This window comes from Coenobita brevimanus, chromosome 46, assembly GCF_032717465.1.
Source record: "Coenobita brevimanus isolate Jiangsu-jjx chromosome 46, ASM3271746v2, whole genome shotgun sequence".
Lineage (NCBI taxonomy): Eukaryota > Metazoa > Arthropoda > Malacostraca > Decapoda > Coenobitidae > Coenobita > Coenobita brevimanus.
Window position 1 is genome coordinate 51,432,441 of NC_136999.1, and position 26,317 is coordinate 51,458,757.

A 26,317-nucleotide genomic window follows, 5' to 3' on the forward strand; every position below is an offset into this window, starting at 1 on the left:
AATAAGAGTAAAGTGATAAAGGGTACAAGGTTGGTAGATGGTAGGGGGATGAATATAGTTTTAATGGTTAGTTGCCTGAGGAGGTTGAGTGTTTTAAATATTTAGGGTCACATGTTGCTGTGGATTGAAGAATAGATGCAGAAGTGAAGTTCAGAAAGAATGAAGTAGGAAAGGTGCTGGGAGGAATGAAAAAAGTGTTTAAATGTCGTTCGCTTAGAATGGATGTAAAGAGAAGGCTGAATGAGTGTGTTGTGGTACCGACTGCGTTATATGGGGCTGAAACATGGAATATGGGTGTAGCAGAGAGGAAAAGTTTGAATGTAATGGAGATGAGGTGTCTGAGGAGTATGAGTGGAGTGACGCGTATGGATCGAGTGCGAAATGATGAAGTGCGAAGGAGAACTGGAGTTGTTCGGGAGATGGCTGGTAGAGTTGAGCAGAGGGTGTTGCGATGGTTTGGGCATATGGAGAGAATGGCTAATGAGTGATTGGTGAAAAAGATAATTAGATCTGATGTGAGAGGTGTAAGGCTGAGAAGAAGACCACGAATAGGATGGATGGCCAGTGTGAAGAGAGAGCTGGATGTGAGAAGGATGTCTGTTGAGCAAGGAAGAGTGGCTGTGCGTGACAGAAATAAATGGAGAGAAACTGTGAATGAATAAATGAGGACGCAGCCCTGAGGGGATATTCTCCCGCATTTGGTCTGATCAGCTAGTCAGGTCAGGTGCGGGTAAGGGGATGGGTCTATTGTGATGTGGCAGGGGTAAACCAGCTCTGCTGTCGGGCCCTGCTACGGATGTCACTGATTGCACTGCGCAGTTGACCCTTGTGCGGTGTGGTGCGGTGAGGATCTGTCCCTTCTCCCCTTTGGGGCTAAGATGAGAATGAATGTGTTTGAATGGATGAGTAAATGGGGAGTGTGTCGTCCTGTCTCGGCTACCTCCCTTTCCTTGGGGGAAGCAGCCTAGTTATATAGATAGACATTTCTGATGACCGCAAGGGTGACTTATGAGGGAGACCATTTTTGCTCATAAGGTCGTCAGTAATTGTACCTTCGCAAAAGACGGAATTTGGACCAATATTTGTATACTGTAATATTTTTAGTCTAGCACGCCCTCATCTGTTATTTCCCAGAGTTATGCCCTTTCCCTCCGGGACGCCCTGTATATTCTGGTTTTTCTATCACGCGATTTTATATAGCACTGGAGAGACTTGGCATTGGAGGAGTTAGATATCGCCTCCATCAGCCTTTTCCCTACGAGATATCTTTCCTAAGCTGAATAAAATCGTCTGGATGTAGCCAAACAAAAGGGTCATTGAGCAGAAGGGGTCAGGGGGTTCAGATTTTTTTTTTTTTTTTCAGATTTTTTTAGCCAGTAAAAAAAATGTGGTCAAGAGAAACCATATGTAAAAAGTTTTCTCCGTGTTCTTTTTTACTTTGTGTCCGGCTTTCCATTGTTCTGTGTGCCTCCGTTTTTCTCTCATTTTTCTAGTTCAATTGTTTTCCTTTTCGCAGTTTTCAAATCCACACTACGTACGTTCCCTTTTCATCTTTCTTTTTCGAGTCAATTATTTTCCCTAGATTTCTTCATGTATTTTTCACTACTTTATTTTGTCTTTCCCTTCCTCAGATTCTTTTACATGATCCTCTTTCCTTTCCTCTTTCATAGATTTCACTTCTGAAATGCCTTCCCTTTTCCTTTTTTATGCAATTTCTCTCTCTATTATCCCTTTTATTTTTTTTCCACTTCAGTCTGTTTTTCAATTTTCAAGTTTTTTTTTCTCTTTAAATATGTCCTCTTCCCGTTTCTCTCTCTCACAGATCTCACTTCTGCAGTTAGCTTCCTTTTCCTCTCTTTTTTCTTTTTTTCTTTTTCGTGCCATATTTGTTTCTACATTTCTTTCAGTTTCCCACCCCACTCTGTTTACTCCTAGTTCACACACTTTTGCAGATCTGTTCTTTGTTTCTCTTTCGTAGATCTTACCTCTGCAGTTTCCTCTCTCTCTCTCTCTCTATTTAGTTTCTCTTTTCACTCCTTCACTCCGTCTTTTCGTCTCCTAGATCCACTTATTTGTATTTTTTTTCCTGTTTGTTTGTCATAAATAAATCTTACCACCTCATTTCGTTTGCTTTCCTCTCTCCTTTTTAAAGTCATTCTTCCTTTTATTTATTCTATTTTCTCACTTCTGTTCTCCCATACCTCTCTTCTTTCTGTCTTTCCCTTCCCCAAAATGTTTTACACATGTTCTCTTCCTGTGTCTTTTTCATTGCTCTCATCTCTCCAGTTAGTTCCCCTTTTCTCGTTTTTTTTTCTTTTCTATATTTGCAGTGTTTCTTTCTTCACCCTTTCATTCTGTCTTTCCCGTTTTCCAAACTCTTTTTTCATTTTTCCTCTTTCCGCTCCTCTCTCATGGTTCTCACATCTACATTTCATTCTCCCTTTCCTCCCCTTTTTTCGAGACGCTTTGATATTTGTTCCAGTGTGTCACTTATTTCTCTACTTCATTCTGTGTCTTCCTTTCTCAGAGTATTTACGTATATACTTTTCCTTTTCTCCCTTTTCAGAGTTCACTTCCACGGTTCATTCCTTTTTTTAGCCATTCTTGCTGCTCTTTTGATTCTTATTTCTTAACTCTTTTTCTCGCTCGAACCTCTCCTAATTCAATCTTTCTTTAGTTTTCACATTCTCTTTTTATGCGTACATTCCCTTTTCCAATTTTCTTTCATAATTCTCTCTTTCTTGGCGGTTCCTTCTTTCTTATTTAGTCCTTCATTTTTAATTCTTCCCTCTGTCAGACCAATCTTGCAAGGTTACCCCTGTCATCACATGCTTTTCTTTCGACAATCCTTCCTATTTACCTTGTTTCTTTCATGACCTCTCTCTCTCTCTCTCTCTCTCTCTCTCTCTCTCTTCCTTATCATCATCCGTACCTCTTTTCCCACACCAGGAAGGAGTGAGGTACGGTCCAGGAAGTCAGGGATAAAAATAATAGAAAGAGAAATTATAGCCTCATTAGGTCACTGGGCCGCACATTCATTCACTAGCCATTCAAGCTCCTGGAATCCTGACTCCACCTCACAGACATACACATCCACACTTGGACGCTTCGTACCACTTCAGCTCGAGTATATCCGAGGACTATCTCTTCACCAGGAAGGAACAGAGGTGCCAAACCCTTACCGAACAGTCCTCCACAGTAAATTGTTCCAACCCGTTTGATCCTCTGTCAATTCCCTAACCTCATCACTCTCCATACCACGCTTTAACACACACACACACACACACACACACACACACACACACACATTTACAATATCTATCCCTCTTCCTCTCGGTCTGCCACGCCTCCTCCCGCCTTCAGACTCGATCAGATATACCCTTTTCACCATTCTGTTCACACTCATTCCCTCCACATAATCAACCACCTGAACACATACTCATATATCAGGAGTCCACAGACTTCCATACTTCACATCTTTCACCACTCACATTAATCCTTCTCTTGTCCATTCTCTTTACTTCGCACACATTCCTCAACAGTCCCATTTCCACTACTCCTCCTCTTAACTTTTTCCTTTCCATGCCACACCATAGTCTCACCTTTATGTCAGAGTAGGAAATAGACCTTCATGCAAACCTCCCGAAGCAGCCACACTCAGACCTCTACTTCTTATAAATACACCAACCACTTTCCTTTCCTGTACATCTCAACTTTTCACTTCCTTTGCATAACTCTCTTTTCTGTCACTGCACCCGTCTGCTTAAACTCTCACCAATTCAAGTTTTTCACCATTCACCTCTGCATCAAATTGAGAGTCATCTTCCATCTCAACAACCATCATGATACTCTTACCTACATTTACCTTCAAGGTACGGTGCTCGCCAACATCCACAAAAGTTCCACACCAGTCAACCAAGCTCTTGTCCAGTATTTTCAAGCAGCACTGTTTAAACCTAACCATTACAACACTTCCTACCTATTAATCATTCTTCCCGCAGACACCCCCACCCCAGTCGTTCTCCGCCATCATGAGAAAGGCTTGTTACTCGCTTTCACTCTCCCATCATTGATAAAGTTAGATCCTGCAGTGGACTTAATATGAACTAAAACCGATACAGATAAATAACCAAAAAGTTCTCGAGAAATAACAAGAACAGAATACAAACGTTTTTAGGTGGAAGGGAGTAAGACTAATATTTACCATTTCCTTCCTGTCTCGACCTTTTTCTTCGAGCCTTACCCATCACAGATATTTCCTTCATCAATTGCTTCCTCTTCTCCAAACCTTTTTTTTTTTTTTTCTTTTTTACCAGACTCCCACACCGACAATCTCCGGTATCCTCTCAGTTTAGCCCCGCCTGTCCATTTAACCTCAAAGGGTCTAGAGTAATGAAACGTTTCAAGAATCATGGTAGAGGAAAGATGACTGCACTCTCTCTCTCTCTCTCTCTCTCTCTCTCTCTCTCTCTCTCTCTCTCTCTCTCTCTCTCTCTCTCTCTCTCTCTTCATATTCGTGTGTGTGTGTGTGTGTGTGTGTGTGTGTGTGTGGAGAAATAGATAGATAGATACAGAAATAATACGACTATCCTCTTGGGAAGACTTAAAACCCCAGCATCAGTGCCATAAATACACTTTAAAAAATAAATAAGATAATGGCATTCGTCAAGAACAAAACACAAAGTAAATTCAACCCATAAGAGACCAAGGCCTGTACTGTCGTCGGAAAAAGCTCCCTAGCACTTCTTCCTTAGCGATTTATTTTCGGATATGGTTGGTTAATATCCTTTCGCACGCTATCTATGCAAAGTATGACGATAGTGGAAGGAATTCTTACAAAATCTGACAGTAAGATTTAATAAGCAAAATAAACCTGTTAGAAAAAGGTGTTAGGGAGCTTGCTCAACTGAAGAGAACATGTGTCACCACCAGACGATTTTATGCGGCTGAGATACACTTTCTTATAAATAGTTAGAATTAACCTGACACCATTCCAATAAAGTAACACTTCACAATGCTTGATTCTCTCATTGTAGGGGTAACTTAAGTATTCTACTCCAGATCAAGAAAGACGATTTTGTTCAGCTGATGGTGAATCATAGGAGCCTGAGAGTCTCCTTCTTTGTAGTGCAGGCCTGGTATACTTGTGACAGTTTTTATATTTTCCTCATTGCATCAGAGGTTTCAGGTATAACATTACGAGTTTTTTCATGGAAGTAGGAATATTTATCGTTTTATTATATCTATACACAAAATAAACGAAGATTTTTTTGTCACAGGGTTATGTAGAGATTTGTGTAGACATGTCACCCGTCTCAATTTACCCCTGATACAAGGCTAATTGTTACGCACCCCGGGATAATTGACATATTCAGTATGTTATGGAACCCAGATATGTCCATACTTATTCTGATGTCATTAGCACGTGAATGCAGGTTTATTATCATATTGGATGTAATGTAAGTACGATTAAATTACATCATTATCATTCACTCAGCCACTTCACCACAACCTCTGTCAATAACTGAATCACTCGCTTGTGCACCTAGTGCTGTCATTTACTTACTCCAACACCGTCACGAGCATTCACCGAACCGCTCACTTGTTCCATTTTCACTCTTTGCAAATATGCAGAGAGAGAGAGAGAGAGAGAGAGAGAGAGAGAGAGAGAGAGAGAGAGAGAGAGTGATTGATACATCGATAAATAATAAATGGTTTGAGACAGACAGACAGCCAGATAGATAGATAGATAGACAGTCAAACAGACAGATAGACAGACAGACAGAGAGACAGATAAACTGACAGATAAACACACATACCACGTACAGTACATAGATCTACCTATAGTTCACATTGACCACCACGGCTCATTAACCAATACCGTACGTAATTTCACATTACACTGTACTGATCAGTAACATTTTCAACTTATTATCCACAACTCGTTTGACTGCTGGCTCAATGACATCAGTCTGTTTTCCACTGGTAATTCCCGGCATGGTTTAAGTGATATTCGAAAATGTTGGGACAGTCTTACAGCTGCTCTCGAAGGGGGTAAACTAATGCTGTAACAACTTACTCATAACAACAACCCCAACACAGGTTTTCTGTACACTTGGCCATTTTATATCCACAAAAATGGCACCACCACCATAAGCCTTTGTTAATTTCATAGCCTTTTCACAAATATGGTACCACTCATCTAGTGACTCAGCTGCATCAACGGGTAACATAGGTATAGCAAAAATAACCTTGAACATAGAAAAGAAAATGATGATGACTGAAAAGTCAATTTTTTACCTTAGCCCTCATTCAAACAAAGCCTTCGAGCTACCACTTCAGCCCACACCTTTGCTTAAAAGCTGCAAAACATAGTGACGACCACTCCCTCATCTACTGCTTAATTATGAAGATAATGGGGGTGTAACAACTTGGCCATGTGACAGCTAGACCCGAACTCCCCGATTGTTAGCCTTCTCATTGTCTAGGTAACTCAAGTATTTAAGTCCATACAGCGTCAATTTTCTATACTCTTTTCTATTCACTTTTACACTAACATGGCCTAAAATTGCCATCTCTCCAATTTGACGCTGAGTTGTTACAAGAGAAGAACAATAGAATATACTGCTGCTAGTCACGAAGCGGTGTTATGAACGTGATGTAGAGCCGTAACATTATCTTTTTCTGAGTGCCAGCCTCATTAAAAAGGAAAGTTTTGTGTAGACCAACTTACACTAAATCGCACTTTATATTGTGTACTGTAGGTCACATTATGCATAGCTATACCCTTTTTAAATCTAACTGGCCTATAATTGCCATCTCTCTATCTAGAATACTGAGTTGTAACAAGAGATTAACATGAAAATATGATGTTAGTCACAAAGAAGTCCTACAGAAAGGATATAGAGCCACAGTATTGTCTCCATCTTGAATACTGAGTTGTAGGAAAAGATTAACACTTGGAGTATGATGCTCGTCACAAAGAAGTGCTACAGAAAGAATATAGACCCACAGAATTGCCTTATGCTGTCACTGAGCTACGAAAAATAAGCTGCAAAGGGAAAAACCTTTGGGTTAGGTTTAAATTTCTTATAATACCGTGTCGGCCACAGTAGTACAGCAAATAAAGCGGAATATTATATCCATTGGCCTTACTGATCATCAACAAACTAATAAACCTAAAAATAAAGAAGCGAGTATTACGGACTCTCAATATACTGAACCAAGGTTGATACAAAAATCCTATATGCTTGACCCTTCCATACGGTGTCAAATGTTTTATGATAGTGTTCTTGCTTCTACCACGTGGTGTCATTCAGCTTAGGAGAGACTATTTTAATTATAATGGTAAAAATAATCTTCATTAACCCATTTTCCTATATATGAACCCATTCATCGCCAGAAGCCTCCTCAAAAACAAAAAACAAAAAAAAAGGTACTTGTCTGTGTAGGAATAATAAAGTACAGTACATGTCCTCGGGGTGAAGGAGTTAGGCCTGTATTCTCTTCGGTTGAAGAAGCTCCCTAACACCTTTTCCCAAGCTATTTATTTTGTTCAGTACCGTGCATCACATTGTCCTCTTCTGTGTTAGAGAAATCCTTCCAATATCCTCATAATTTTTTTTTTTGTTATGTTTCCGACTCTGGGCATAGGCTTCTCAGCCTGCTATCAAGGCCCAGCAGTCCTCCTGCATACCATACACCTCCACATGTCACAACCTCGGCGCTAACACCCACCGTCCATATTGAATACATGCTAGGGCTGTCTCATACAGGACTGGTGTATTGGCATTAGCGGGGGTATTTTTACGACATGTCGGCGGGTCTTCTGATAGATCAGTAAAGTCTGCTTTAATTATATTCAAATCCTTAAACTGTTCCCTGCCCCAGCTGGGATCTGAACCTACGTCCGTTAGGACTACAGGCCACCTCTCTACTGATTGAGCCACCGCCTCCCCATAAATAATGTACAGAAAGATATTAATAAGTCATATCCAAAAATAAATTGCAGAGAAAGAGGTGTTAGGGAGCTTCCTTAACCGACGAAAATACGAGCTTTAGTTTCAGAAAAATATTAAGTCCATTTTTCTAGGTGACAGGCTTCGTAACAACTCTTCCTTAGTGACTTATTTTGCTTATTACACCTTTTCATGCTCTCGTACATTACTGATACTAATACTAGGAATGAGTAAATAAGTGCTAATATGAAAGCTGGTATCCTTAATAAATCGCTAAGTATAAGGTGCAACGAAATCTCGTCTCGCCAATAATATGATGTCCGATAAAGTGAAGTCCTATTAAGGGCAGTCCGATAAAAGGAAGTCCGGTATAGGGAAGTCCGGTAAAGGGAAGTCCGATAAAGGGAAGTCCAGTTAAGGGGGGTTCAGTAAAGGAAACCCAGTAGTTAGTTTGCTGTGCTGTATATATTAACCCAATACGACCACACTTGGAATATGCAGCACAGTTTAGATACCATTACATTTGCAAACACCTGGCCATTACTGGAAACCGTGCAGGGTACAGCCACAAAATTTATTACTTCATTAAACTAATGTATCAGATTTGTTTATTTCAGATGCTCCCAGGCGATTTTACTCAGCATAGGACTAGCCATATCGGGATTATTGATAACTAGCAGGACGATTCACTGGCACGTTCTGCTCATCTCACCTCTAGCTCCTCCCTCCGCTCTGCTCCTGCTCTTGATTGTTTTCCTCTTCTGACCCGTCTTTTCCGTGAACAATGACCCTCAATTATTCTTCCTTGGCACACCTCATCCCACCCCAGTATCAATGGAAGACTATCCTTGCTCGTCTTCGCTTGGGTCATATCCGCCTCATTCATGGTCACTTAATGATCTGTGTCCCTCAGCTCCTCTGTTCATGTTCATGCTGTAACTGCCCCATGACTATCCATCACCATTTTCTTGATTGCTCGTCTACACTTCAGCACTGTCTTTCAACTTTCCCCTTCGTTTCCTCACTACGACGGCCCTCCCTGCTTTCTGATTTCCTAGATGACACTCCCACTGTTTATATATCCAGTATTGTCGCCTTTCTTACTGGTCTTGACATCATGCATTTAGTTTAGTTATTCCTCCTGCTGCATTCTGCCTTAGTGCAGTACAACCCTATTATGTCCAGGTGCTAGTTCTTCATTATTCCTTCCTTCCTTCCGTCAACAAAGGGCTGGACTCTACTAATAAAGAGACAAATGCCAATTATATCTAAACACTCAAGTTTGAAATCTCTCCTAAACTGAATAAAATCGTTTGTAGCCACCAAGAATAAAACGAAAATGACGTCGTGGTAGTGAAAGGTTGATATCATCCCTCCACCATAGACCCTTCGAGGCGAGGAAATAAAAAATCTTAACTCGCGTTGTCGAACAAAACTTTGCCTTAGTAGAAAATACTTTCAGTGCTTTAATGGCAATGATTTTTGCTGTTGTTGGGGGGAGGGGTTGCTATGACTCACTCTCAGCTGATTAAAAACGGCTGTATTGTCTGGAATGAATAAGAGAGTTGTTCCAACCGTGAGAGAGTTAATATGGACAGTTACCATGAGGCTCCTGTGACTCACTCCTAGCTGAATAAACTCGCCTGACGTTCGCTGGAACAGAATATTAGAGTTGTTTCGAACATGAGAAAGTATAAAATTCTTAGAGCTTCTTGGCACCTTGACCATTGCGAGTTTTTTCCGCCTCTGCTGTAGAGTTTCCTTGACGTGGGAATAGTGTATCTTGATCATCATCATCCAGTCCTCCTTTCCCACCTCAAGGAAGGGTGTGGTAGGATCCAGAGAGCCTAGTCTGGTGGGTGTATATCTATCTATCTATCTATTTATAATATTTTAAATTTTATTATACAATATAATGTTATATAATACAATATATATTATTTAATGCGAATTATATGTATTATATTTATCATACTACGGTATATATGTATTATATATACATTATATATATTATATATAATGATAATATATAATATATATGATGGATTTTATATGTAATATACATGATATATATTATATATATATTATACATAATATATATATTATATATTATATAATGTTCATATTATATATTATATACATAGTACACAGTATGTAATATATATAATACATAATACATAATATGTATAATTACAATTATTTATATACATAATTTTCTATCTGTCTATCTATAGCTAGACACCATAATCTCGTAAGGGGTGGCCATTTGTCTTTGAGTTAGTGGTTTTACGGGAAGGGGAAGGGGTACTATCCCTCCGCCAACCCATTTGTTGATACGTAGGGAACACTAGTGGGTTGGTTATGTGGTTATCACCCACCGCTGTAAATGGTCTCCTGACTTACAGGAAACCAAATGTAATGCCACCTGAAAAGGAAAGAAGAACAATAAAAAGTGACAGGAAAGATGGGAGAAATAGGAAGAGAGAGGGCAGACAAAGAATGATAAATGTGAAAGAAGTAGGCAGCACTACATGAAGTGAGTGGAAGATGGTCGCCACCACTTATCACCAATATTTATATAATATATATAATACATATATGTATAAATATTATATATATATATATATATATATATATATATATATATATATATATATATATATATATATATATATATATATACACAGTATATATATAAAATGCTTATAAAATATATAGGCCTACGTATATATAAATTATATATCGTATATATTTTAAATATTTAATATATATGATATATGAAATATGTAAATGTATACAATCTCTCTCTCTCTCTCTCTCTCTCTCTCTATGTATATATATATATATATATATATATATATATATATATATATATATATATATATAGAGAGAGAGAGAGAGAGAGAGAGAGAGAGAGAGAGAGAGAGAGAGAGAGAGAGAGAGAGAGAAGACCGTGAGTCAGGGAGATACAAGTTCACCAAAATTATTCATAGCATGCCTAGCGAGTATTTTCGGAAAGCTAGATTTGGAAAACAAAGGAGTAAACATAGATGGAGGTAACCTACACCATTAAAGGTATACAGATGACATTGTCCTAATCTCAGAAACAGCAGAGATATTGAAAGATATGTTAAATGACCTGAACAGAGAAAGTCTCAGAGTAGGGCTAAAGATGAACCGGAGTAAAACTAAAGTACGGTAATTTTTAATCCACAAACACCAAAGAGCATCATCAAAATAAGCAAAGAAATTCTTGAAGTAGTCGAGGAGTGCAGTTACCTGGGGCAAATACTAAAACTAACGAAAGACACTGATAGCGAAATAAGAATACACATTACAACTGGATGGAGAGCTTTCGGTAAACATAGAGATATCATGAAAAGTGGCTTGCCGGTATATGTGAAACGAAAAGTATACAGTGAATGTATAATTTCAGCCATGATGTACGCTTGTGAAACCTGGAAACTGACAAAATCGATGGAAAATCAACTATTCTGTTCTCAGAGAGCACTGGAAAGGTCAATATTGGGAATATTTTACGAGACAGGAAAAGATCAGCTTGGGTGAGAAAGCAGACTAAAATCAAAGACATTTTGTAAGTTATAAGAGAAATGAAATGGAATTGGGCAAAGCATGTAGTTGGAATAAGGGATAACCGATGAAGCAAAAGGCTGATTGACTGGACTCCAAGAGATTGTATGCATGGCAGAAAAAGGCCAGGCATGAGGTGGTGAGACGAGATGGAGAAGATTGCAGGCAAACGTGGCAGAGATTGGCACAGTCAAGGAATTAGTGGAAAAGGTTGGGGAGGGGGGTCCTTTATTCAGCAGTGGACTTGCTGTGGCTGATTATATATATATATATATATATATATATATATATATATATATATATATATATATATATACCAAAGTTTGCCCAGTTGAATGGGCCACACTTCCATTCACTCACCATTCAAGTCCCTGGAATCCTGGCTCCACCCGGTCGGTTAAAAACATTCCGCACGTTGCTTCACACTCACCTATCCGACAGAGTCAGTGCGACGGGTGTCAGGTTAAAAAAGGGTGCCAAACCCTGGTCATACACTCTTCTGCACAATATTCGTCCTGCCAGCTCGATCGCTTGTCAGTTGCCTAGCCTCGTTAGCTCCTGTACCTCTCTCACACACACTCATTTACTATACCTATTCACCTTTTAGGCCTACCACGTCTCCTCCAACCTTCAAATTCGCTTAGATATAACCATTTCACCACTCTTTTCACTTCCATTCAATAAAATGACTAACATGGCATTCTTTTATATTCTAGTCTGGCTACCGGAAGTTTGGAACACAGTTTTAGTCAATTTAAAAGTCCCTCTCCCCCTTATTGATAGTGTTAATGAAGACTACACCTCACCGCGCCATTCGAAATTTCTCTCTCCAGTTGAATATCATCGGCTGGAGGTGGCAAGAGTAAAATAAATCGTACTGATGATGTATCAGGTGAAGAACGGTGGCTAAGCAGCACCTCAGATGTTACGAACTATTTCTTCATCGTTTATGCAATTGCCTCGGTTAATGTTATGTGTTTCGCTCGTTCTGTTTGTCTATCTCTCCGGTAAACAACATTATGGAAAACTGCTAAGTGGAACTGCGCCAGATTTGGAATAATGATTGAGAACCACCAGAAGTAAGTGATCAAATTTTAGTCCGAAAAGTCAAAGATAAAGGTCGTGAAGAAATTGATCACTAAATTATGCAAATCCCACGAATAAAAAAAAAAAAAAAAAAAAAAGATGGGACCAAGGCCGTAATATTCCCTATAGAAATCCTTTTCATTTCGTTCTATATATAATATTGACGTGCGACCTCGAATTTTTGCCAAGAGGTCAAGATTGATCCAATCTGACCTTGAACTCTGAAACCTTGACGGAAGTATATGCTGTCTGACAACTATAGATGACCAAAAAATGTATGGCAATGATGTTACACTTTTTCACTTTAGACCTTATACCAGTCAGAATATAAAAGTGTGTTGTCCATATCCTTGATATATACCTGTACAGTAAGGAACATAATTTTTTTTTTTTAAATACTGTACCCCTTCTAGTTCTCACTGATCACGTTATCATAAACTATATTAAATTATTAAAATCGTTAATGATTTTCAGACGCGCACACAGAAAAATTACACTATCCTATTTATTTCCTTCACTTGACAAATAGATACTTTTACTCTTTCGAAAATTTCATTCATGTTCCTTCGGTATATTTAACATGGATTTAGACGTCCCTTCACGATTATCGGTTTTCTGTGATGCTGCTACTTGTTTTCCTGCAAGGTTTACACTCTTTGCTTAGTACTTCTCTTATTCAGTTGTACAAGTATATTATCACTGAGGCTGAATCACCCCATTTGGACCATTAATTTTGTCTATTTATATGGCTGTATCTATCTGTCTGTTCATCTTCCTGTCCATCTATCGAATTTACCTATCTGTCTATCTGTCTGTCTGTCTATCTATCAGTCAGTCTATCTATCTGTCTATCTATCTGTCCATCTATCTATCTATCCATCTCACCACAGCTGTCATCTCGTCAGGTCAGGGCGTGGAGTACAGCATCAAGGAAGGGGCAGAGGATGGACTGTTTACCCTGGAGGCCAACTCGGGTACTCTCGCCTTCACACAACCCCTCGACTATGAACACAGGGATCAGGTGAGTAGTAGTAGTAGTAGTAGGAGGAGGAGGAGGAGGAGGAGGAGGTTATAAGTGGTAACAGTAGTAGAAGTAGTAGTTGTTGTTGTTGCTCTTATTGTCGTTATTGTTGTTACCTTGTTATTGTTGTTGTTGTTATCGCTAATGATGGCGGTAGTGGTTTTTGATGTCAGTGTTTTTCAGCCCAGTTTGTCTGGTCGAGCAAAGCCATCAACGGCTGGCAAACAACCGCCCCTGCACAGCCGTCCCATGCAGTGGACCAATAATCCTTTGTGGCTGACACTGCCTCACCATAGCGAGGCGCGGGGGAAAAGTGTGGAAGATTGGTTCCTGGATGGATGCCACAGTTGCATCTCTCCACTCCGTTAACAGGGGCTCCATAGCAGGCTCCACGTCACCCTGTTATTTGGTTATATGGTCACCTCCCAGCGTCGTAAATGGCTTACCACCGAGTGTAGAACCACCTGAAGTGGAAAGAAGAGTAATAAAAGTGACAGGAAGGAAAAGTATAAGTAAGAAGAGAGGAGGGCAGAGACAGAGGATGAGAATGCGAAAGGAAGAAGTACGTAGCACATCAAGTGAGTGGGTGCTGGTCGCCGCCACCTACCACCCAGGCGGTAGCTGTAACGGGAAGTATTTATGAGTACATGTACCACTGGAGCGACGCTGCCTTGGTGTGAAGATCTTTTTTGCCTGTGTGAGTGAGGGTTTTGTCCCAAGGTGCATTTTGATGTTGTTACAGATCTATACTGTGACACACTATCCACGAGACAGTTGCCTGCAGTGGTTTTAGGGGCTTAAGTCTGGCTCTGCCTCGGTTATAACTGCTGTATGTGGACAGATTCTACAGCCCTGGGAATCGAACCCGGGTAGTCACTACCTCCAGTCATAAGCCACTGCACCTGCACCGCCACACCTGCTAAATTCATCGTCCTTGACACGTCATCCCCGCAACATTAGGCGGTTTAGTGACCATATCTGGAGCTCGGTGTGCTTATGACAAGGTAGTAGAGTGGTAGTGGCCGTGTTGACTGTGGTGGCAGTGGTGATGGCGATGGTAGGAATGGTACTACTGTGCATTCACAGTAACTTGGTCCAGACTGTTTTGCTTTTGCAGCTTCTTTAACGCAGCTCAGTGGCAAAAGAAAGAAAAAAGGAGTATGGCTCTACATCCTTTCCATGCAATTTCTTAGTGACTAGCATCATAGTATAATATTAGTCATTTGTTAAATCTCAGCATTCATTAAGTATGGAGAGATGGCAGTTTTAGGCCAACTTAAGATAAACAGAGTATAGTAATACAGATCAGAATGTAAACCAGAGTTCGTTCACCCCTCTCGCCATCACGACGTAGGGATGGATGAGGCCTCGAGGAGACAGACTTTAATGAAAGACTAGCAGAGCAGGAGTCTGACATGAACGAACCCGGAAACGGCCTTTGATCTTGCATAAATACACACATGGTAATACACCCTCCCTCACTTATCCCTGAGGTGTTGGAGAGAGGCATCAGTCACCGTACCAGTAGCTGTGGCAAGACAGCATTTCCAGGTAACAGTAGTGGAGGACCAGATAGAAGTGTAGACACGACAGCGTTACTCTGTGATACAATAAGTGACTTTATAACGAAGGTGGTTGTTAGCCACTGTCATTACCGTGGTTGAGATTAATGAACTGCAATATGAAGTAGCAGCTTACATATCTTTCATTCTACAGCACTCTAGGACAGTTATTCTCTTATAACCACTCAAGACACAAGACACAAATACCCATCACACAGTTCCAGTCAGCTTTCACACAGAACGACCAGCAGGCACTAGACATGTCAAACAGTCCCTACCCACATATAACAACTACTTCTAAGAAAATGATAATGAACAAAATAAATAATGTACTGAAAACATTACAAACCTCAGCCAGTCAACCCGACAAATATCCCCATCTGCATCTTAAAATACTGTGTCCCTGTTGTCTCTCCCATTCACTAAGATATCTTCACTTACTTCCACCTCACGTCGTGCTAAATCAACCCTGTCTTCAAGATAGGTGACAAGAGTGACCGTACGAACTACTGACCAGTTTCTTTCACATACATGTCAATTCTATAAGATACTGCATGCTCACAACAAATAATGAATAATCTTCATGCCAACATTCTCACAAATAACACAAATTCGTCAGGGTACAACATAACACTTTAACCGGCGTTATGTTCAACAGACAGAATCCATTATATTTCACTTGCATAAAGCCTTTGACAGAATATCCTACAATCTAATGACACTAATATTTAAGTACTGCAATATTACAGGACCTGCAGTTGAGTGAATCAATAGATTTCTCAAAGAAAAAAAAAAAAACATTTAAAGACACTTCTCCCTCCGCCTCTGAACTAGGTTACTCTGATGTCTTAGCCTCTTTCTACACTATATATATATATATATATATGGATCTTTACTACCTACTTCGTGCTCATGACCACATAGACTTTAATTCATACCGGCAAAAATTGACACAGACCCATTGTAATAAATAAAGACTGCAGACCCTCCAGCATGATCGGAAGCAGTAGCACACGCCTGGCAATGTCATCAAACGTTATTCTGCTCAAACGAATTTAAATTAATCAGATTCACCTGTCAACACCTGGCCATTTATAAAACTACTCATGATTCATCTCTTTCTCGACCTTTAAATGTGAATTAGCTACTTTTCATTTATTTCGGGGTACGTCAGACGATATTATTGTGCTCGAGACACCCTCAGCGCCGGAGTTGTTAAAAATTATAATGATAAGGTTATGACTGAAAATAAGGAATTCGTTCTTTTATCTAGCTTACGACCGACGATTATATTCAGGTCCTTAAACTCACAGCGATTAGAGGGTCAAAATTCAACACATACGTGACCTTATAATTGACTGAACCCCAAACATCCTAGTTCACTACGTTGTTTGTATTTCCACATGTATTTACTGATTCCACACAATTTTTTTAATGGCTTAGGAACGACTTAGCGTAGTGAATGGGATTATGAACCTTCATAGATACAGTCTCCCGGGGTGAACGGTTAGTACTGCTGCACTATTACCACCACCACCACCACCACCACCACAGCCTGTGCAAGAAGTAGTAGTAGTAGTAATAGTAAAAATAACCCCAGGCTCATTTGAACATGATCCCAGTGGACTACACACAAAAGCTGCCCTTCTTCTGCAGTCCACCATCGTCTTGTGCGGGGATACGAAGGGAAGTGAGGGACATTTGTACAACCGGACAGCTCCACCGCCCCGTCATATCGGTACCACCACCGCAAGACACAGGTGAAGGGGTCAAGAAGAAGCATAACTATACACGAGACATTAACGGTGGTATCCCTAAACATTTTTTCCCCATGTAGAGTCTTGGGAAGGAAATTACCGAAAATGGTATTCTTACAAAATCTCTTCCCTTTGTGGGTGCAAAATCTTTCCATCGAGCAGCGGAAATTATTGGAACTTGAAGGAATTCTTTGACGCGCCTCTTCAAAAAATCCTTTGCAAGTTTTATTATTGTATATTGGTTCATTGTCCTTAATATTAGTAAGTTGAAGGAAATTACTGTAAAATTTTGTTAACATAATTCACACCGATATACTGATGCTTAATTGCTATATGTATCTCATTAAAGTTTTACCGATGTCGAATAGCCAGATATAAACACAGCAGACGACTCTGACGCGTGGTTAATTCACACACTAACTCAGATATTCAAATGATCTTAAAATTTATGATCTGACGTTGCCAAATCTTTCAACACTAAAGCCAGTGTCTCACAAGAATTTTCTTCTAGGAATGTTCTGTTTGGCAATTTGCTCGAAAAAAAAAAAATCTTAACGTGGTTGCATGTTTCTACTTGTGTCGTCCAAAAGGGAAAAAAAATTGACCGCGGCCATGCCAGTACTCGCATATGAGGCGAAGGATAAACACGTAATTCTTTTACTGCAGCAATAACAATACTGAAGCTAAGGCTGTTCTTGAAGAGTTACTGATCATCACAAAATATGCCTCAGAGTGCATGCCGCTGTGGTCTTTGCTGGGCTGGTAAATGGAGAGCCAGGGAGTGGAGACCTATTGCCCACATGCTGTTGCCCTTTCATTTTCCAGCACGAAATATGTGTGTCTAGATGCATGAGTGTACAAATCCAACACTCCGACATACCGAGTGTATTATGGGTCGTTTAAACTCAATAGGGCTACCAACCCGAAATTTCCCCCTTCCCTTCCAAGGAAATATTTAAAGTATACCGTAGTGAAACAAAATTTCTTGGAACGGAATGAGTAGTCTGTGGATGGAATTACTGTATTTTTAAAAATATGGGCGATCAAGACAAAAGCTCCCATTACTCACTCTCAATTTAAGAGCAAAAAATCTGAGGTTAGATGGAATGGAATACTTAATTACTAGAGAATTCCCGACCATGGAAGGGTTAATAGTGGCAATATTAACACCCTCAGGTTCGCAGTCCCTCATCGAAGTATAGAATAGTTTGGTGTCAATTGGAGTAGAGTACGCGAATTGTCCGATCATGAAAAATGGTTAAATATATATATATCTTAAAGACGCATCGCTTTGCCCAACACTGGAGTATTGTGGTGCGGTGTGGGACCCGGATTTTTACGTCTCCACACCGAAGGATTATCACCTGTTAAATCCTCCGTTTCTATCTTGCAAACGCTTTTTCAGTTTGTCGCCACTCCTTTATTTCTCAACCAATTTGCTTCAAACTTTGCATTGTCGTTCCTTGGGCCAGTAGGTCGTCTCTCTCTCTCTCTCTCTCTCTCTCTCTCTCTCTCTCTCTCTCTCTCTCTTTCGTTTTTTTAATACTTATTTAGGTTTTTAATGGTATTTAAGGAGTCAAACGTCAAGCCATAGACACATTTTGAGATCCTATTATTTCTGCATATTTCCTGTATGCGACAACCCTAGCACGTATTCAATATGGACGGTGGGTGTTAGCGCCGAAGTGGTGACATGTGGAGATGTAAGAGGACTACTGGGCCTTGGGGATATGCCCTGGAGATAGGCCCTGAAGCCTTTGCCCAGAGTCGGACATATAATAAAAAATGCACAGAAGCAGATCAGTAGAATGTAGTTGCGTGGAGACCATCTTGCATTTCCTTGGTAATGTTGGCAATCTTGTATCCAGTATACTTCCAATCTAGAGACGTTTTTATTAGGCTTAGGAGGCTCTTTGATCTGATGGGGTTAGATATTGTGTTTATTCACCTGTTTTCTACTAGGGAGCTTACCAAAATTAAAGATTGATAGCAGAGGTTTTTTGTTTTTTTTAATGAACGTCATCGCTGAGAACAGGTTAACAATAACAGCGCGATTAATTACACACAGTTAACCAGAAATAGTTGTCATCATAACGCTACTGAACACCTTGTATCACGTGTCGCCTCTCTCTCTCTCTAAGTACAATTTTTGCCTCTAAATACCGTATGCTTAAGCCTTAAATCGCAAAGTGGTAGTGCAAACCCTTAATTTTTTGACGGTCATTTATGGAACGCCTGTGGTTTTTGCGTGTGGGTAGCCTGCATCCCATATTAAGGAATGCAGTCAGCAGCCACATGGAAAGGCCAAATGTGTTCCGTCTTCGTCATGTACTCTTATCGCAAAAAAATAAATAAATAAATAATAATGATAATAATAATAATAATAATTGGATTGTGCATTTCCACTTTGAGATTACGGCCATCAGTCACACATCGCGAGACACCCATAGAACTGCAGATGATTTCTTTAACCTCTCACCCTCCAAGCAACTGAATACCGCTTTAGAAACCTCTTGGTACTGGAGGGGTTACTGAAGCTATTTTATCTAACCCCTCCAGTTTGAAAAATCTCTCTTGATCTATATAAAGTCCTCTGGAGATAGCATGCACAGAATTTAGGCTTTAATACAGGACGAAGTAACTGCAATGAAGGAATACATAGCGTCTGTTCGACCCCTCCGTTCCTTATTTTACCATGAAAACAAGTTTTTTCAATTCAGGAAAGGCCTCTCATATTTCAGGGGATGATGGAGATTTATCTAACCCATACAGTTCAAAATATCGTCAGGGGAAAGCAGGAACATATAATAGAGAAAGTAACAGCAGTGCGGGTGTTATTATCGGCTGATCGAATCCCCCCTCGCCGAGTTCACTATCCTGTTTCGAATCCTCTGAGTCTAACTGGTCAACGGATGCTAAGCAGTACCGTCAGTTTAGATCTGTCATTCGCCGAAGCGAGATTTGATCCTGTTTCCCTAGGCCATTAGTGTAAGAGACGTCTTTTAATATATGTAGAGACTGTTAACTACATTCAATGGGATTGGATTTATCCTGAAGCGATAGGTAAGTTACACATAAACCCCCTCAGTCTGGTGACATTTTATTCCTACTACTTACAGAGCATTTTATTCCAAAGCTAAATTAATTAAATTCGACTGAGAGTACCAAAAACAAATTAAAATGTATTATCTGACTCAAGATAGCTTTTCATGCTCTGACATACGCAGAAAAGGGGATAACGTCATCTTCACGTGCCCATCTAAGTTACCCTCCTACACACTTAGTCGCTGCCCTGTAACAATAAAAGTCAATGAAATTGTGTGTGCTGAATTTAATAGTGCTATTTTCTCTAGAATCACTGCATACTGTCATAGTCCAGGTGAGGATTGGTCATGTATTCATACAGTTTTATTATTGGTAAGTGTAAATTCTGTATTACATATTCGTATGAGGCCCTCCGAGCAAGAATGGAGTTTAGCACCAGAATTTAAAGAGGGAAATTGTGAATAAATTTTCCTTACTTCAAATTCCCATAGAGACGTTGTTTGATGTGGAAAGGTCATTATGTCATTATGCTTTTGTTGGAAAGGGTGAGCTCTCTTCCTGCAAAACATGGTATTTAAGAATTTATTTACACAGTAATTATCTATTAAATCTGAGTTAAGGGGAAGAAAAGGCCAAGCAAACGTCGTTGTCTCCGACGTCTCCGTTTCTGAATGACCAACAACAGGTTTGTTCTCAGTGCATCAGCATCAGGTTTGTCGAAATGCAGCGCCGAACTTTACGCTTGTGACTCCAGCTCATCTGCACTATCTAACTTTTGACAGCGGATGTGTGTGGTGATTTTAGAGCTTTATAATCAAATCGAGACTGATGTGGGTGAAAGCGAAATTTGAACGTGAGTTGTGGGTGTTTGTGAGTGCATATGGGCCTGGTAGTGAAAGGGATGAACAAGAGAGGGAGTCTTTCTGGAATGATGTTGATGAGTGTCTGCAGAGTTTTGGAGCGAATGTGAATGTGGTAATGATGGGAGATCTGAATGCTAGAGTGGGAAATGTAGCAGTTGAAGGCGTAGTTGGTATGCATGGTGTGCCTGGAAGAAATGAAAATGGGGAACGAATGATAGCGATGTGTGTTGAGCGAGAGATGGTGATTGGGAATACGCTGTTTGAGAAGAAAGATATTTATAAGTATACATGGGTGAGACAGGAGGGTGGAAGGGTTGTTGATAGAGCTTTGATGGACTATGTGGTTGTGTCTAGGAATGTAATAGGAAGATTGTTGGATGTGAGAGTTCTAAGAGGGGAGGGTGGAGGTATGTCTGACCACTACCTGGTGGAGGGAAAGTTAAGAGTAGGTAAGAGATGGGTGAGAGCTAGAAGGGTTAGGTGTGGCAGGGAGGTTTTGAAAGTGAGTCAGTTGGATAAAAGAGAGAAAAAGATAGAGTATCAGGAGAAATTGAAAGATGAGTGGAGCGCAGTGAAAGATCGGGAAAATGGCAGCGTGGAGGAGGAATGGCAGTTGTTTAAGAGTGCTGTGGTGGGGCATGCAGAAGAGGTGTGTGGTGTGAGACGTGTGGGTGGTGGTGTAAGAAAAGGAAGTGAATGGTGGTGCGAGGAAGTATGTATGGCTGTGGCCGAGAAGAGACGTGCATATGAAGTGTGGCTGCAGAGAAAGGATGAGATGTCATATGAAAGGTATAAGGAAAAGAGGAATAGAGCGAGAAGGGCTGTGCGTGATGCTAAAGTGACAGCAGATGAGAGGTGGGGTAGGCGGCTGACAGAGAATTTTCAACAGAATAAGAAAATGTTTTGGAAGGAGGTGAAAAGGGTGCGAAAGGGAGAGTCTGGGAAGGAAGAACGAGTAAAAGCAGAGGATGGAAGGATGTTAATTGAGATGGATGCAGTAAGGAAGAGATGGGCAGAGTATTTTGAAAGATTATTAAATGTAGAGGAGGAAAGGGTGGCTGAGATTGTGGCGGATGGAAGGGTGCAAGGAATAAATGTGTTGGGAGAGTTGAATGATTCTTTGATCACGAAGGAGGAAGTGGAGAAGGCAGTAAAGGAGATGAAAACAGGGAAAGCTGCAGGTATGGATGAGTGTGCTGTGGAATGCCTGAAGGGTGGTGGAGTGACTATTGTTGACTGGTTAGTAAGATTGTTGAATGTGTGCTTTGAGAAAGGTATGGTGCCAATTGACTGGGCAAGTGCTTGTGTGGTCCCGTTGTATAAAGGCAAGGGTGATAAGTATGAATGTACTAGCTTTAGGGGTATAAGTCTGTTGAGTGTTGTAGGTAAGGTGTATGGTAGAGTGTTAATTATGAGAGTTAGAGAGGGTACAGAGGGAGTGATTAGTGATGAGCAGTGTGGCTTTAGGAGAGGGAGGGGATGCGTTGATCAGGTGTTTGCTGTGAGACAAGTGTGTGAAAAGTATTTAGCGAAAGGCAAGGATGTGTTTTGGGCATTTATGGATTTAGAGAAAGCGTATGATAGAATTGATAGGGAGGCTTTGTGGACTGTTTTAAGATTGTATGGACTTGATGGTAGGTTACTAAAAGGGGTGAAAAGTTTTTATGTAAATAGTAGAGCATGTGTAAGAGTGGGAAATGCTGTGAGTGATTGGTTTCCCGTGAGAGTGGGGCTGCGACAGGGATGTGTGATGTCACCTTGGTTGTTTAATATTTACATGGATGGTGTTGTAAGGGAGGTGAATGCAAGAGTTTTAGGTGGTCTGAGTCTGGTAAATGTTGATGGTGGAGATTGGAATCTGAAGCAGCTGCTGTTTGCAGATGATACTGCACTGGTGACTGATTCAGAGGAGAGATTGAGACAGTTGGTAGAGGAGTTTGGAAGGGTGTGTGAAAGGAGGAATTTGAAAGTAAATGAGAATAAGAGTAAAGTGATGAAGTGTACGAGGTTGATAGATGGTAGGGGGATGAATATAGTTTTGAATGGTGAGTTGCTTGAGGAGGTAGATTGTTTTAAATATCTAGGGTCACATGTTGCTGTGGATGGAAGAATAGATGCAGAAGTGAAGTCTAGAATAAATGAAGTAGGAAAGGTGCTGGGAGGAATGAAAAAAGTGTTTAAATGTCGTTCGCTTAGAGTGGATGTAAAGAGAAGGCTGTATGAGGGTGTTGTGGTACCGACTGCATTATATGGGGCTGAAACATGGAATATGGGTGTAGCAGAGAGGAAAAGTTTGAATGTAATGGAGATGAGGTGTCTGAGGAGTATGTGTGGAGTGACGCGTATGGATCGGGTGCGAAATGATGAAGTGCGAAGGAGAACTGGAGTTGTTCAGGAGATGGCTGGTAGAGTTGAGCAGAGGGTGTTGCGATGGTTTGGGCATATGGAGAGAATGGATAATGAGCGATTGGTGAAAAAGATAACTAGATCTGATGTGAGAGGTGTAAGGCTGAGAGGAAGACCACGAATAGGATGGATGGATAGTGTGAAGAGAGCGCTGGATGCGAGAGGGATGTCTGTCGAGCAAGGAAGAGTGGCTGTGCGTGACAGAAATAAATGGAGAGAAATTGTGAATAAATAAGTGATGACGCAGCCCTGAGGGGATATTCTCCCGCATTTGGTCTGATCAGCTAGTCAGGTCAGGTGCGGGTAAGGGGATGGGTATGTTATGATGTGGCAGGGGTAAACCAGCTCTGCTGTCGGGCCCTGCTGCGGATGTCACTGATTGCATTGCGCAGTTGACCCTTGTGCGGTGTGGTGCGGTGAGGATCTGTCCGTTCTCCCCTTTGGGGCTAAGATGTGAATGAATGTGTTTAAATGGATGAGTAAATGGAGAGTGTGTCGTCCTGTCTCGGCTACCTCCCTTTCCTTGGGGGAAGCAGCCTAGGTATATAGATAGATAGATAGATAATCAAATTTCTGCTCTTGATTGGCCCAGAATTTATAAAGGCGCACTTCAGATTTTGTGATTGAGTCGGCATTAACTACACTCCGAGGCAAATCGTTCCAGTGGTTCACTACACGATTAAGGAATGAAAATTTTCGCAGGTTTGGTCATGCCCTGGTCTTGCATATCTTTTGGAAAATGTCCTTTATTGCCGTCTCCTATTTGTTGGTGTGTTTTTTTTTTTTTTCTTCCATTTGATTTTTTTTTAGTTCATTTGAGTGTTTTGAGGCCTCATTTGTTGGGCAAATAAATAATAACCATAATATGACTATGACGATCTTGTGCCCAATCTGAACCTTGACCTAACCTACTTTAAGTGTGCCTAATAATTTAATCTACTCTAACCAAACCTAACCTAACCTAACCCAACATTCAGTTGGGAAGTTGGGAAACAAAATCCACCTTTCACTATGTTATGCAAGATTCGGTAATATTCACTTGCACACACACACACACACACACACACACACACAGTATATGATAGCACAAGTCCACTGGGTATGGTAAGATTGCCCGCTAAATAAACGGCAATAAAGGAAATAAATACCTATCTTTTCAGTATTATCCCGAGTGGTAGTGTCCTCTCTCACCTTAAAGATCCCATCTGTGCAGTCACTCTCGTGCTTGTGGCTCAGAATCTTGCAAGCCTCGATAAGGCCCCCACGTGATCTTCTGTATAACACTGTCGGGAGAGCCAGTGATTTCAGTCTCTCTTCGTATGATAAATCTTGACCTCCGGGACTAACTTGGTTGACCATTTTTTCAATCGCAAACGATTCTTTTCACTTTAGAAGATAGCCTTTGAACTGGAGGGGTTGGGTGCAGATTTAACCCCTTCAGTGAGCACCAGGAGTAAGCTGAAAATGGCGTCACCCGGAATTAGGGAGTTAGTCTGGGCGGTGTCGTCAGGATATACTAAGAATAACTATTAATATTCAGGCTCCTATGGCTCACTCCCACTTGAATCAAATCTAATGCTAGCTGGAATACATTACTAGATGTGTCCTGACCATGAGAGGGTTGATGGTGATATGATAAACACTCAGGCTCTTATCGAAAGAAATGCATGAAGAGATTAATTCAAACTGTTCTATATAAACTCATCTGAAAATAAGGAAACCACTGGGGAAAGACGTGTCAGGGAAGAAATCAGGGTGAAAAAGTGTGATATTCGGAGGAATGAAGGTGGAAAACGATAACAAGTGGAAGTGAAGTAAGGAGCAGATTGACAGAATATTTTGAAAGGCTGATATATGGGAATGGTGAAGATAATGGTGGATATAGTTGGTTTTGGTGGCACAGAGAAGGACTGTGGTGCTGAGACATGACACTGGCAGAGTGACGAATGCTGTGTTTACAAAGTCTTCAGGATATAGCGAAGGTAGCTACTTAATTCGGGCATTAATGACTCATGCCTGAATAAATTCTTCTAATATTAACTGGAATAAATACCAGCTTTGTTCCAACCATGGGAGGGTTCATGGTGGTACTTTGAACTCCCAGATTCCTATAACCCACTCTCAGCTGAATAAAACAGTCTGGCTTTAAGGAAACATATCCAGATTCACAGCGAAAACCTACTCGTATTGTCTAGCGTTTACCTTTTCAACGTGAGGTTTTATTATTATTATTATTATTATTATTATTATTTTGCCGTACCAGTCGACTTTCTTCAGGTTAGGAGTGATTTTGGAACTAGAGACATTGCGTATCGTTATCAACCTCTTCAGTTCGAGAAGTCTTTCCTAAGCTGCATAAACTATTTTGAAGTTGGTAGGAATTCATTATAACTTATCTTAGTCCAGCAGTTAGAGTTCGTATTCTCGTCGGGTATGGAGACTAACACATTTTCCTTAGCGATTTCTTTTCCAAACTACCCATTAACCTTTTTTTTTTTCTCTCATATCTTTTAATGTCGATATAATTGCCTAGATAACACACGAGAAAATAATAAGGCAGCATAATCAGGAATAAACCGCTAAGGAACAGGTGCTAGTGAGCTTCCTAACCGCTCGAGAATATTGGCCAAGGTATGAGTGTTGAGCTTTGACTACACCAAGACACAGCTCACTTTGACACTATTATTCCTGCAGTGTGTAAAAGCTCCATCGTGCCAGCAACAGGTCTTGGCTGAGTGTAAAATCCTGGCTATGACCTACTTCCACGCAGGACAGGGTCAGAGGCTTAGCTGAATCTGTTGACTCTTCTTGTAGGCTGTTAGGTGAGGTGAAGTTAAGTGAGATGAGGTGAGGTGATGTTTAGGTTAGGGTATGGCAGGTTAGGCGAGTTAGTAAGGTTATATACGTTAGGGTAGGTTAGTTTAGGCAAGGAAAGCGCTTATGTACGTGAGGTTAGAGGTAGGTTAGGGTCGGTTAGATGACGTATTCAGAGAAGGTGATGTAAGTTAGATTTAAATTGGGCGAGGTT

The 26,317-nt window shown here is 40.6% G+C and overlaps 1 protein-coding gene across 1 annotated transcript in view; it reads left to right on the forward strand.

Annotated features, from left to right (window-relative positions):
- Positions 1-26,317, forward strand: part of LOC145398723 (putative neural-cadherin 2) — a 197,066-nt gene that overhangs the window by 43,342 nt on the left and 127,407 nt on the right. The window contains exon 3 of the mRNA XM_080271523.1: positions 13,541-13,656. Within this exon, the coding sequence (XP_080127649.1) occupies positions 13,541-13,656 (116 nt within the window). The remainder of the gene's footprint in view (positions 1-13,540; positions 13,657-26,317) is intronic.